Source organism: Vanessa cardui, chromosome 5 (genome assembly GCF_905220365.1).
Source record: "Vanessa cardui chromosome 5, ilVanCard2.1, whole genome shotgun sequence".
NCBI classification, from domain to species: Eukaryota; Metazoa; Arthropoda; class Insecta; order Lepidoptera; family Nymphalidae; genus Vanessa; species Vanessa cardui.
In genome coordinates, this window is record NC_061127.1 from 10838051 (window position 1) to 10851210 (window position 13160).

Below are 13160 nucleotides of genomic sequence, written 5' to 3' on the forward strand. Positions count from 1 at the left end.
TGGCTTCAAATTCTTTTTTAAGAGCTGATTCAATAACAGTTTTCAGTGATCTGTCTATTGAAGATTGTATTTCCAAACGTATAGTTGACAACAACGACTCGTCAATATGACTTGGAGAAGAATCAGTGGAGACAGATGTCTGTAATTTTTTACGCTGAGTAACTTGGTCAACAGTGTTGGATTCCGTTTCATCTGGGGAAGAAGAGAAATCACGGCGATTTCGTTTCTGTCCTAACTTAGGAATAATGGGAGTGTTCGTATTGTCACTTTTCTTTTTTTTATTGTGACATTTAGGACACGTCCATTTGTCTTTTCTGTCTTTACTCATTGTAGTAAATAGTTGGAAATTAATATTTGCGCAGTCCAAGTCATACGTATCACTACAAAGATAGCAAGACAAATAATTCCCATTAGTTATTCTTTTCAAGCATCCGGCGCATGATTTCGTTTTTGGGTTCATTTTGGGATCACTGTGGCTATTAATTTATATTTTTTTATTTGCATCTAATTTTCGATTTAAAATAAATATGAAGATTTTTTTTTTATTACAATTATTTATTTATGTTTTTTTTTAATTTAGAGAAAAAAAAATATTTATTTATGTAAACGTTTTTAACATTTATATTCTTGTTTTTTTTTTATTGTTTATTTTTTGTTGGCAACACAAATGTTTGGTAGCTTTTCAGAACACTGCAGTGGCAACACTGCGTCAACTTTCTTCTGTTGGCAAGCCTGTTATTTATTGCATTGATTGTGCGAACTTCACTTGTTATGATAATGACTTGTCAATTCTTTTATTGTTTTGAATGAAATACGTTAATAATATAGTTATGTATTTTCTTACTTGGAACGAAATAACTTCTTCTTTGTTACTTATGGTGACATGTGATGTATGATCTTCCTGATTTGGTTGTGGATTCTTGATCTTATGTTTAGTTGTAATTACTACAAGTGAATTATTGAGAAGCGCACTTAAACACGTCTGTTGTCTATGCTTTTTATTTATAAGGTTATTACTTTTTTAATTATGATATTTTGACTTTGATTATGATAATGAAAAGTTATTATGTTCTATTTAAATAATGTGTTTTATAACTTCTTAGAATTTTTGCCTCGCTTTAAAATATTTTTAAAAATTTCAAGTTATTTCCGATCTAACATTAAGTAACCGTTCGTTTCTGAGAAATAAAAAAACGTTTTGAACAAGATCGATAGCACGAGTTACATTCGATTTTAACTGACATTAAACTTCGTAGATTTCTGCAGCTGTATATAATTGCAAATATATAATAAAGAATATTGTAGCCATGTAAATATATAAATGTATATTTTACACAAATAACTGGCAGGTATTTCAAACGTATCATGCAGGTTTCCTCACGATGTTTTTCTCCACCGCCGAGTACGAGATGAATTGTAAACAGAAACATTAACGTTTAGTAACGCTTGGGTTTTAAGTGAAATTTTCTAAGATTCACGTAAATATTAAACAATCTTTAATAGTATTAAATTTGCAAAGGTAACACTGTATATCTATTTCTCTTTCAGGGCTAAATCACTGAAACAAATTTTGTGAAGTTTACCGTAAAGAATGTGTTTTCAACAAGGAAGAACACAATAAACGTTTTTTATGTCAAAAGTGAAGCTGCGGCCGAAAACAAGTTTCATTTGTTTTATTAAGTAATTAAATTACCTGCTTTGATTTCGATCTTTTTATTCTTGTTTCAACTTTTTCCCTAATTTGTCGGAGCGCGTAAGGATTATCTGTTAGTGCTCGAATAAAGTCTGTCCTCTTTAATACCTGTAAATGTAGAATTTAATTAATATTTCATTGTTTCGTACCTTTTAAGTAACGTTTGCTCTTTGACTTTTAAAAAAAACATTCATCGGTGTATATAAAAATTAGCATACCTTTAATGTTATTTACTCGTTTTAAATCTCCAAAGCCTTTGAAAGAAGCTTAGCAGCTTTCATTTATATAAATGTAAGGGTTCTTAGTTACATTAAATAACTTAAACGCTTTGCAGTCCCATAAGTGTCATTGACGTGTAAAAACATATCAAGCATAAATGATGTATACCCAGTATTTAATAGGTCAAAAAGGTCATGAGCATGAATGTGGATGGAGATAGATGAAGGGATGACCAATGAAACAGTGGATGGATTGTGTGAAAGATGATATGGCTGGAAAGGAATGTTTAAAGTTTTTTATAAGCTATATAGCCATTTGTGGAATCTCGTTTTGCTAGGTACTACTCACACATCAGGTACTCTATCGTAAAACAACAGTACTTAGTATTGTTATGTTCGAGTTTGAAGGATGTATGAGTCAGTTTAATTACAGAGACGAACCTACCTATTTATTCTTTATAAAAATAAAACATAATACCTGCAGTTCGACATACGTCGCCGCCTTTACAGTTACTTTTGATGGTATTGAATAAAATAAATTTATTTCTCCCAATACCTGAAATAATATACACAAAAGTTATTACGTTTGTATAAAGTGGCAAAAAATAATACTTTGATGCAAATCACACTCAAGACTCGCCTAGTACTACGTTGCACATTATGTATAAGAACATGTGCATCTATTCCATCACCTTCATAATCCGATAGAACGGCAAATGCCACATCACCGGACAAGAGACGGAACGCAGGTCCAATAACTTTACACACTTTCCGAGACATGGTACATACTTCTAACTGCCAGACTTCGAGCTCCAAGTAAAAACCCAATATTTTTTTATAAGGGGTTAGACACTAGGACGTCAGGATCTGTGCCTTATATTAAGCCATTAAACCCATAGGTATTGTTTGTTTTTTCTATTTTTTCATCAATTAAGAGTCAAATTCCTACGCTATAAAATCATTAATCGATCGAAAGGTTATAAACATAATAAATGAACTCACGGTTCCCTCTTTAAACGCAATCATCGGACTCTCATCATCTTCATCAGACAACATCTCCAGCACGCCGCACTTGATGAAAATGATACCATTCTTCACCACGTCCTGGTTCCAAACACATTGTCCCGCAAGATATAATTCGTGTTTCATTAACAATGAAATGTGACGCATAAACGATTCATCTATTGGATAAATTTATTGTCTGAGTAAATGAAATGGTTCCATGGATATAATACACACCTATCAAATTTTGTGACTTTTTGTCTTGTCGTCTTTTTACGTAATCGTCAATATATAGTTAAGTCAAGAACTTATCCCATAGTTATGATTCAACTTAGGTTATTATTGTTCGTAAAGATTTTTTTTGTTCCAAATTTAAATCCTATTACAGTAATTACATATTATTGTGTCGACTAAGTCATCGTCGACATATCTTGGAAAACACGTGAAGCAATTGAACCTACGCCTGATTCCAGTAGATGATATGAAATGGATAGTAAATTAAAATGTATTTACAATAACTCTTAAATTGCTATGTATTTACAATAATTCATTAAGGACCTTGGAAAAAAATGTTTAGAAAAAGTGTCGTACTTTTTCTAAACATTTTTTATCTTACTATTTTATCATCACTGGATATTCACAAGATACTTATTTGCCTACAAGCAAAAGATCCAAAGATGAGAAGATAAAATATGTAGAAGAAGAATCTACTACATATTTTTATTATATATTATTTATTATACATTAGGAATATATCATTTAAAAGTGTCAGTGTGGGCCACGTCTCACAAGCAGACGAAAAGAATGAAATCCGGCGAAGATCTGCTGATGTTTAGTAGAAATATATAATATAAAACGCCAAAATTTTTAAAGTAATGACGGGCATCTGCTAGCCTGTGGATGTTGTAAACTAAATAAAAAAAAAGAAAAACAAAAGATCAACAATGAGTGAAAAGTAACTTCCGTCTAACAAACATAAGATCTTATTTTCAGGTCTTGCTTTTAAATTAATAATCGTTGATAGGAAGGAAATGTATACCCATATCTCTTAATAACATGGAATCGTGAAAGTGTCCGACATTAATATCGAATATGAGCTCCATCCTCAACGGTACAGGAAGCTTTTGTAGATGAGGCGTCGTGAGAATGCCATCCTTCATCTTCCAAAGTTGCTGTTTATACAACCTTGCCTGCTCTACCAGCCATGAAGGTGCTCCGCGGAATTTAAGGAAATCGATCACATGATGGTACTGTATAACAAAAACCTTTATTAATATTAATAATAAATGAAGCTATTTGAATAATAATGTTATATTGTACTGTTTATGAGCTGAGATGGCCCAGTGGTTAGAACACGTGCATCTCAACCGATGATTGCGGGTTCAAACCCAGGCAAGCACCGCTGATTCATGTGCTTAATTTGTCTTTATAATTCATCTCGTGCTCAGCGGTGAAGGAAAACATCGCGAGGAAACCTGCATGTGACAAATTTCTTAGAAATTCTGCCACATGTGTATTCCACCAACCCGCATTGGATCAGCGTGGTGGAATATGTTCCAAACCTTCTCCTCAAAGGGAGAGGAGGCCTTTAGCCCAGCAGTGGGAATTTACAGGATGTTGTTGTTGTTGTTGTACTGTTTATTAAATGGATCATCTTATAGTTATTAATATACTATAGTATATTAGTAACTAAAATTTATATATCCTTTGTGTAATAAAATAGTATAGCTACACTGGCTGACTCATCCTTTAAACTGGCACTTAAGAATACTGAGTGCTGTTTGGCGGTAGAATATCAGATGGGTGGGTGGTACCTAACCAGACACGTTTGCACAAAGTAATTGGTATTTTCTAATTACATTGGTAAACATTTAACTATTTATTAAAAAATTAAGTACGAATAATATATTTTAACCTTTTTTCCAATTAACTACTTTTGTTTGAATTTAATGATTATAACAAGCAGGAAAAGCATAGCATATTTAAAAATAGCCCGGACACTACGGTTCTAGCCTTGCAACGCTGTGGACTTAGGTTATTTTTATGATGCGCTTTGATTATTATATTAGTAGAAAAATAGATATGAATACAAACATGAAGAGGTTTGAAACAGGAAAAAGGTTTCTTTTTTAATATTATTACAAAATAAATTAAAAAGTAATAATCATTTTTGTTTGACGACCTCCGTGGTCGAGTAGTGTGTACACCGGTTCTCATGGGTACGCCACTATGATTCCCGGCCGAGTCGATGCATAAAGTTCATTAGTTTTCTATATTGTCATGGGTCTGACTGTTTGTGGTACCGTCGTTACTTCTGATTTTCCATACCACAAGTTCTTTAGCTACTTACATTAGGATCAGAGTAATGTATGTGATGTTGTCCAACATTTTTTTTACTATAACATTATGTTTTTTTTTAAGTGTTTTAATATGTATGTATGTATCATTGAAATTTATATATATATAAAGAATTTCTATTGACATGCGACATGACATAATAAATACTTGTATCAATTCTATACATTTACTGTTCCATTTATAAATAGTCTTTAACGAGTGATTAGTTAAACAATATTCATCTCCTTCCTTCCAATTGCAAATTAACAGTGACTGAAAGAGAGATATCACTGTTCAATTAAACACTCGCTAAACAACTTTTTTAATTAAGGTCGTTTAATAGTAAGGTCGTCTTTTATACAAATGACTCTATAAAGTGATACTTTTTTTTAAATAAATTATATTATAACAAGTTGTAGCCCGCTGCCTCGCTCGCTTTTTAGGGGTCTGGTTGTCATGTGCTAGGCAAAAAAGTAACTTAAGCTACTTGGAGTACAAATATACTTCATGCCAAATATCATCAAAATCGGTTCAGTGGTTCGGTAGTGAAAGAGCGACAGACAAACAGAGTTACTTTCACATTTATAACATTAGTATAGATGCTATTATTTATTTCAGAAAGTAATTCATTAATAATGTTTTCTTTTGAAACAGTTTTAATTGTGTACTTGAATTTTGTAAACACTTTAAACTTTCATTAAGAACCATTAGAAAGCTAACCAAGGCGGACTTAAACAAATCCTCACAACAAGTTTTAAATAAATTAAAATCAAAATCCAAATTAATATCTTTAGTGTGACTAGATCGTTATATTCATATAATTCATTTAACTTATAAGCGGGTTTTACGTCAAGACTTTTTCAACTATTGTAATTCATATTTGTGTATACTTAAGGACTTAATGTTAATTACAACGTACTACCTACAACAAAATCATATATTACATAAATTATATCAATATACGGTACATAAAAGTTATGTTTTAGCATTATCTAGTATCTTCGAAACGAAAATTGCAGGTTAGACCTGAGATCCAACGAGATAACTGTATATATAATAAACTTAATATGTGTATATAATATCTCTCATTGAAATTTCTTGGAAAATATCATAAAGAAACCTATATGTACCCACCAACCAGCATTGGACCAGCATACACCAAAACTTTTCAAAGGTTAACGTTACCTTAACCCAGCAATGTAAAATGTACTCGCTATTACTTTTTTTTTTACAAATAAAAACTAAAATAAAATTTATGTTACAAAAAAATTTACAGTATCACCTGTTCAACAAAAGTAGACCATCGATTGTTTTCCAGCACGAGTTCCCAAGTGAGACCGCCGATGAAACGATAGCGCATGAAAACGTAACCAAAAACCATCAGGAACGATGTCAACCATTTTTCATGACTGTGCTGAAAAGATAAATCATGAAATCATCTTCGACGAAGACCAAAGCTTGAAATTTAGAGAAGTACACATCATTTACACGTGCTTAATTAAATAAATAATGTGGTAAGCTGAGAAGGAAAACGTATCATGTAAATATAATTGTGCCGTAGTCAAGTATAGTTAGTTATATGTAATCTTATAGATTAATTATATAAGCCCATTTTTGACCCAGTGATTATGGGATAGCTGTACAAAAGGAATCGGTTATGATCTCATTTTTAAGTGCTCCAGCTGTATATGCGCAGAAAATTAAAGAAGATTCTTGACTGTAGTTTACTAAATTGTTACGATTTAACAAATAATTAACTTAGAGAGCGGCCGGTTGTGTAAGCGGCTCTACCGCTGTATAAAAAAGACAAATAAGAAACGCACGAAACTACGATGATATATGTTGTTCTATGATGTATGTTTTAATAAAAAAAAAAATATCTTTCAACTGCCGCTGGTTTCGAAATTACTAGAGTATCTATTAAATAAACGTATTAAATCTATTAAATAAAATTCGCGTGCGAGCCACTAGTCCATATTAATGCAGTGTATCAAAAAAAACCTTCAAATTTTTAAGCTGATATTTTAGTATAGTATTTTCTTGTACTGCGCTTACATTAAGCCCTCACTCGTACTAAAAGTACTTATGTTGCAGCGTCGAAGGCAGTCTTTACATAATCCAGTGGCCTAAAACTCAGTTCACTTTATTGGTTTGTATTTTTTATATTGTATTTTTTTTCGTAACGATAGAAAATTTATCTGGTGTATTATAACTGGTGTTATATTTCAATACTTAACAAAGATATACTTTAACTATATTGCGAGTAGGATTAATATTAACGCATTGTTGTTATTAAAAAAAATATATTTTTTTAATATTTTTACCTAAAGTCAACTAACGTCACGATTAAAAGACTATTTTCAAATACCGCGCACTTATTATAGCCTCGTCCTAGGTTGTTGATAAAAATAGTTAAATACTCAATAATAGTACAATCATTTGAAGGGAATAAAAAATATATATTTTTAATAAAAAATATCGAAAGTCAGTCATCGCAAGATTTGCAAACAAACTGGTTATTCCGATTATTTGGGAAATAAATTGACAGATTTCTTTAATACTAGTTGAAGGATAAGAGATGGACTGAGACTGAGATGGCCCAGTGGTTAGAACGCGTGCATCTTAACCGATGCTTGCGGGTTCAAACCCATGTAAGCACCACTAATTTAAACCTAAGAAAGTAAATACGAGTACTTAAATGTCGCGACAAGCTTTTATAACATATAAATAGTGTCAAATGTGTTAAATTTGAAATGACGTTATAAATTAACAGTAAAAGTTTTAGTGTAAAAGTTTATTTTTTTTTTTTTCTTTTTAGCGCATTTAAATAAAAGCTTATTTTTAAAAAGGTTTTTTTACCTAAATATTATTAAATTGAAACCTAATATTTTTTCGATAAGGATGAAAACAACTAAAAGCCATTAAACTAAGAATTGAATTTAAAGGATGAAAACTTTTGAGTATATAATATATATATGATTTAAAGATGAATAACTGTAAGGCTTGCATTAAGTATGGTGCCTTATGTATATTCAAAACGGACAAGACAAACGTGTTAAAACGAAAGGTATTTCATAAACAAAAAAACAATCAATCTATTTCTTAATAATAGTAGAAATTATCATGATAGTACTTACAAGTGGAAAGCTATCACCAAATATGCAGTTGAAGAAACGGCCGGAGCTGTAGTACCAACATGAGATATAACTGAAAAATCAAAACGAATTAATACTCTACAATAATATATATTGAATAAAATAGTATCAATACTATAAAACATAAATATGGAAGAATTAATTTTAGACCGTCTTATTTTTGCATTTTTTTTAGGTTTCATAATTATTTTAAATTTAGGTATAAGCCGGGTAAGACAAATATTTTTATAAGTAAAAATGAAAAGAACTGACTAAATATTTTAAATATATTATTTTCACATATGGGCGATTTTTCAAAAGGAAATCAAATTAAATAAATTTTACTACCGCGCTAACTAAAATAACGTTTACTTTTTTAAATTATTCGTGGACAAGAATTAAAAGACGAAAAATAAAAAATACCTGTCGAATTCTATCTTTTTGCTGCTCATATCAAATCCTAATGAATGCCACTCCTCGATAGGATTTGATTGGTGCAAATAGTACCAGAGACATGTCCCACAGTGTAACACCAAAACAACCAATATTATATGCTCCATTACGTATAGTTTTTTACGCGAATTCCTCATCTGAAGTTAAATTATTTACATAAATAAATAGCGAAGATATAAACTGGATTTATTTATAAACCGGAGACATTTTTAACTTTGCTGTTTAGTAAATCAAATCGTTTGTAAAAAAATACATTGGTAGAAAAAGCATATTATTCGATACAACTTATAGATGATAAAAAAGCGTGTAGTTAATACCTGTTGAATTCCAAGCAGGATATATTAATTTTAAATAATTGTATTTAACTAACATGACTTTGTATTTTTTAAATGTTAAAAAAGAGTAACTACTGAGTTTCTTGCCGGTTCTTCTCGTTAGAATATACTTTCCGAACCGGTGACGGTTCAAAAGTGCTTGTAAAAGTCTACTTGAATAAAGTTTATTTTGATTTGATTTGAAAAATAAGATCGTTGCATTTGTATGTATATATAAAAAATATTAAATCTTTCTTTATCGTTATTTAATGGAACGAATTCGGAAATCAAAACATTAAACTTGTTTCAAATTTGTCATTGAGTTCATAACGAGTACGTATCGTGCATCTTGTCCGTAATAAGAGCCGTGTAAACGACTTAATATATCAAAACCCCATCATATTTGAATGAGCTTTACACTTTTCATCAGAAAATTGTTTTACAAGTCTATGCTCGTTCAGTATAAATTACCCTTTTAAACTTATATAGATGTATATTTTAGCTTACTTTCGAATCTAAAATTTATCTAAAAATTTTCACACAACGATATCTCTCTCTCACACCAGTGATTTGACACATAATTGAAGAGGACACAACATGCTTCACACTATATTTGTCGATAAGAAGATTTAGCTTACCTTTTCATTAACATTTTGAAAGAATCCGATTAGTCTATAGATGCGTCCGATGCTCAGCCATCTTCCAAGTAGTAGAATTTCATCGAATCCATTCTTGTGTTTAACTTTTTATTTAAAACAGTAACAACATATAATAATTTAGGTGATTGTAGCAAAACATTAATTATAAGGTCTATGTATTATTTATTACAAGATAATAATTGAAATTTAATAAAAAGTCAATGTACCAAATCTTGTGTCTCCGACTAGGTCACGGTATTCAATATTTTTGGGTTTTATAGTCAAGAGATTCTTAATACGAGCCCGGAATCAACTACCAGATATTCACTAGCTGAGGCGCATTAAGTCGTTGCTCCAGTGCATAAGCTCTCTCAGATTATGTTGTTTTATCTTTTTCTAAGTATGTTGGATTATGGAGTCAAAGAGTAGAAATAGACTTGTGCGCTATACGAGTTATATATCCTACACATTTGCATGAAGTCGAACAAAAAATAAAAAAGCAAGATAGAGACATACTTCTGTATTGTATTTCTCTCCCTTTTTTAAAAGAGAGGGAATTCAACTTTTTAAAACTTAAAGTAAGAAATTTGAAAAATGTTCAATGGGTATTAATTAAAAGCGTTTTAATAAAATATTAATAACTAACTAATCTACACCGTTCCTTGACTGGAAGAAATTGCTATGTAGCGATAAGGTCGCCAAAATTCTACGCGTCTTTTATTATGACTGAATCTATATCCAATTTATTTATTTTCTTTTTTTGTGTATAACAAATATAATGTAAGGAAAATAAATACTGTCTTAAATTATTAAAATTAAGTTAATGATCTGTCAAATTAAAATATGTACTCACATATAACAAATAATGGCACTAAGCTGATGACGTCATAGGTTAGTAAAATATAATTCCTCGTGTACACTCTAACGTGCAATCGTAAAATAGGCCAGAACATATGCAATAAATGTATGAATACATCCAAGAAGAAGAAAATCTCGCCAATAAGGATGGTCACATCCAAAAAGACGATGGGTTCTTTCAAATAATAAGTATTAAGAAGATGTACGATGTATTTGTACATTATCACGCATAATATTAAAACCTGTAATCGTTCATTTCATAAAATTATTCGAATCAGAAGATTCTTATGGAATATTATTATAATAATTTCGAAACTCAATGCTGAACGCGATTATGAATTGTCAGAAAGCAACATTTACTAATGTAATTACAATATAAAAAAGACGGACTTTTACTTGGTCGTAGGGCTTTGTGCACACCTGTCAGGGTAGGTACCACCCACTCATCAGTTATTATACCGCCAAACGACAGTACTCAATATTGTTGTGTTCCGGTTTGAAGTGTGAGAGAGCCAGTGTAACTTCAGGCACAAGGGACATAACATCTTAGTTCCCAAGGTTGGTGGCGCATTGACGCTGTAAAGAATACTTAATATTTTCTTATAGCGTCATTGTCTAACCTATACCATAAAAAAACGGAATATCAGAAAATCGTATCAATATAAGACGGCGTTCATTTAACCAGCGAGAATTCATTATTATATAATTCTTCAGTTCTTAGAATGAGTACAATATGTTTAATCTTTTTCAACAATATAGTTGCAGAGAATATAATTATCCGAGCATTTTATATCATAGTCTATTGTTAAAGTTTTTAATTTACATATCACTGAGCTGTTCCAGGTAAAGATTGAAACTCATACAGACAATTTTTGATAGCTGTATGAGTTACAATTGGTTGCGTCTTTAGCGAAAAGCAAGGTTACAATTCGAGACTCAGATAGATAGTATATTTAGTAAGAATTTCGTCTATAAATTATAATGCTTGTGTCAGATATTCTGCTATACATATTACGTAAAAAGAACCAAGTCTTCGCCTTGAGATAATAGAAAGACAGCCCAGTTGTGAGATATATACAAGCTAGTTATTTATTTACTTATGTCATAAAATCAAATATCACCTGCCACCATATATTCCATGGTGCCATTGCCATCATCCGAGTCACAACACCAAGTCGTCCTTCCCAAAAGAATTTTCCTCTATAATTGTTAATTATGTTTTTCGTTGGAATATTTATATGGCTGGCTCGCCCAGTCGCAGCTGTGGCTATTGTACTGAAATTTATTAAAAGCCTTAATATCGTAAGGACAAGCTTATTCGAGACTTGAAAATGAACGAGACGTTTCGAAATTTATGTAATTTCTGTTCGATTTATATAAAAAGTTGTTGAGGATTTTATGTATATTTTAACTTTCGCTTAATTAATAGAGGTGGATAGACTGACAAATCAGGAATCTGATGTTAATTGGCCAACTCTATAGATATTTTTATATATTTTTTAACCATCCCATATATCTTCAATAGAATCGTTGAAAGCTAAGATGTTATGTTCTTGGTGTGTGTGTGTGTGTAACAATTGTGTCCATAGTTACACACACAAAGACCAACGTATATAAAGCTATAAAAGCTTATAAAAAGTGGTTATTCTAATATTACAAACAGACACTCGTAATCGATAATCGATCGCAAAAAATGGACTATCTAACGCAAAATAATTTTTAAATCAATGTATCTCTAAAATTATTTATATCTTTAAAAAACATATTTAATAGCAATGGGAGTAAATGAAATTAATTATTTACTTACCCAGTAAAAGTTCCCAGAGACGGTTCGCTGACACTTCTTAGCATAATGTTAGCTTAGTGAAACATCAACTTAATGAAATTTCTTAAGAAAGTAATATTGGGCATCAATTTTGCGCATGGCTTCATAGATCTTGATAATTGCTTTTTTTTAATTTCATTGTCTGTGATGTATGTTAGACCTTTTTGTGCTCTTTGAAGAACCAAAGACTAGGTATATATATTATTGTTTTGTTTTCTATACGGACGTTTTTTATGCTGTTTCCATTTTAAAATATATTTAATTACGAGATCAATATTTTTCACATATGCTCTGATCCCTATGTAAGTAGCTAAAGCACTTGTGCTATGATCATTGGTATACTTACAATTTTTGGAATATATCATAAAAACCTCATACTTTACTTTATTCTCCTACTAAAATATGTAATACTAGCTTTTGCCCGCGACTTCGTTCGCGTGGACTTCAGGTTCGTCCCGTCTAGTCTAGTAATCGCTTAAAATCGCTTCGTAAATAAGTCATTACTTCTCGAACAAAGTAAAGGATAAAAAATGGTTATTGTGGGTTATTCCTAAGAGATAAACATATACCATCACGGACTTTTTGTAGACCTTTTTAAGTTGTACAATACTGTAGTACATTGTTTTGATCTATCTTGTAGGATTCAGTCAGCGTTTGCAATGTAAGCGCAAAAAATGTGTTTTTTTAC

General features: G+C 31.0%; 1 protein-coding gene across 1 annotated transcript in view; it reads right to left on the reverse strand.

Moving 5' to 3' along the window:
- The window catches only part of LOC124529826, a 51683-nt gene extending 39185 nt beyond the window's left edge, over positions 1-12498 (reverse strand). Inside the window, exons 1-11 of the mRNA XM_047103745.1 lie at positions 12455-12498; positions 11769-11847; positions 10643-10889; positions 9790-9893; positions 8808-8974; positions 8388-8457; positions 6533-6664; positions 3953-4163; positions 2914-3092; positions 2390-2467; positions 1694-1801 (exon numbers count right to left, since the gene is read on the reverse strand). Of these exons, the coding sequence (XP_046959701.1) occupies positions 1694-1801; positions 2390-2467; positions 2914-3092; positions 3953-4163; positions 6533-6664; positions 8388-8457; positions 8808-8974; positions 9790-9893; positions 10643-10889; positions 11769-11847; positions 12455-12498 (1419 nt within the window). The remainder of the gene's footprint in view (positions 1-1693; positions 1802-2389; positions 2468-2913; positions 3093-3952; positions 4164-6532; positions 6665-8387; positions 8458-8807; positions 8975-9789; positions 9894-10642; positions 10890-11768; positions 11848-12454) is intronic.
- Positions 12499-13160: the final 662 nt, after the last annotated feature.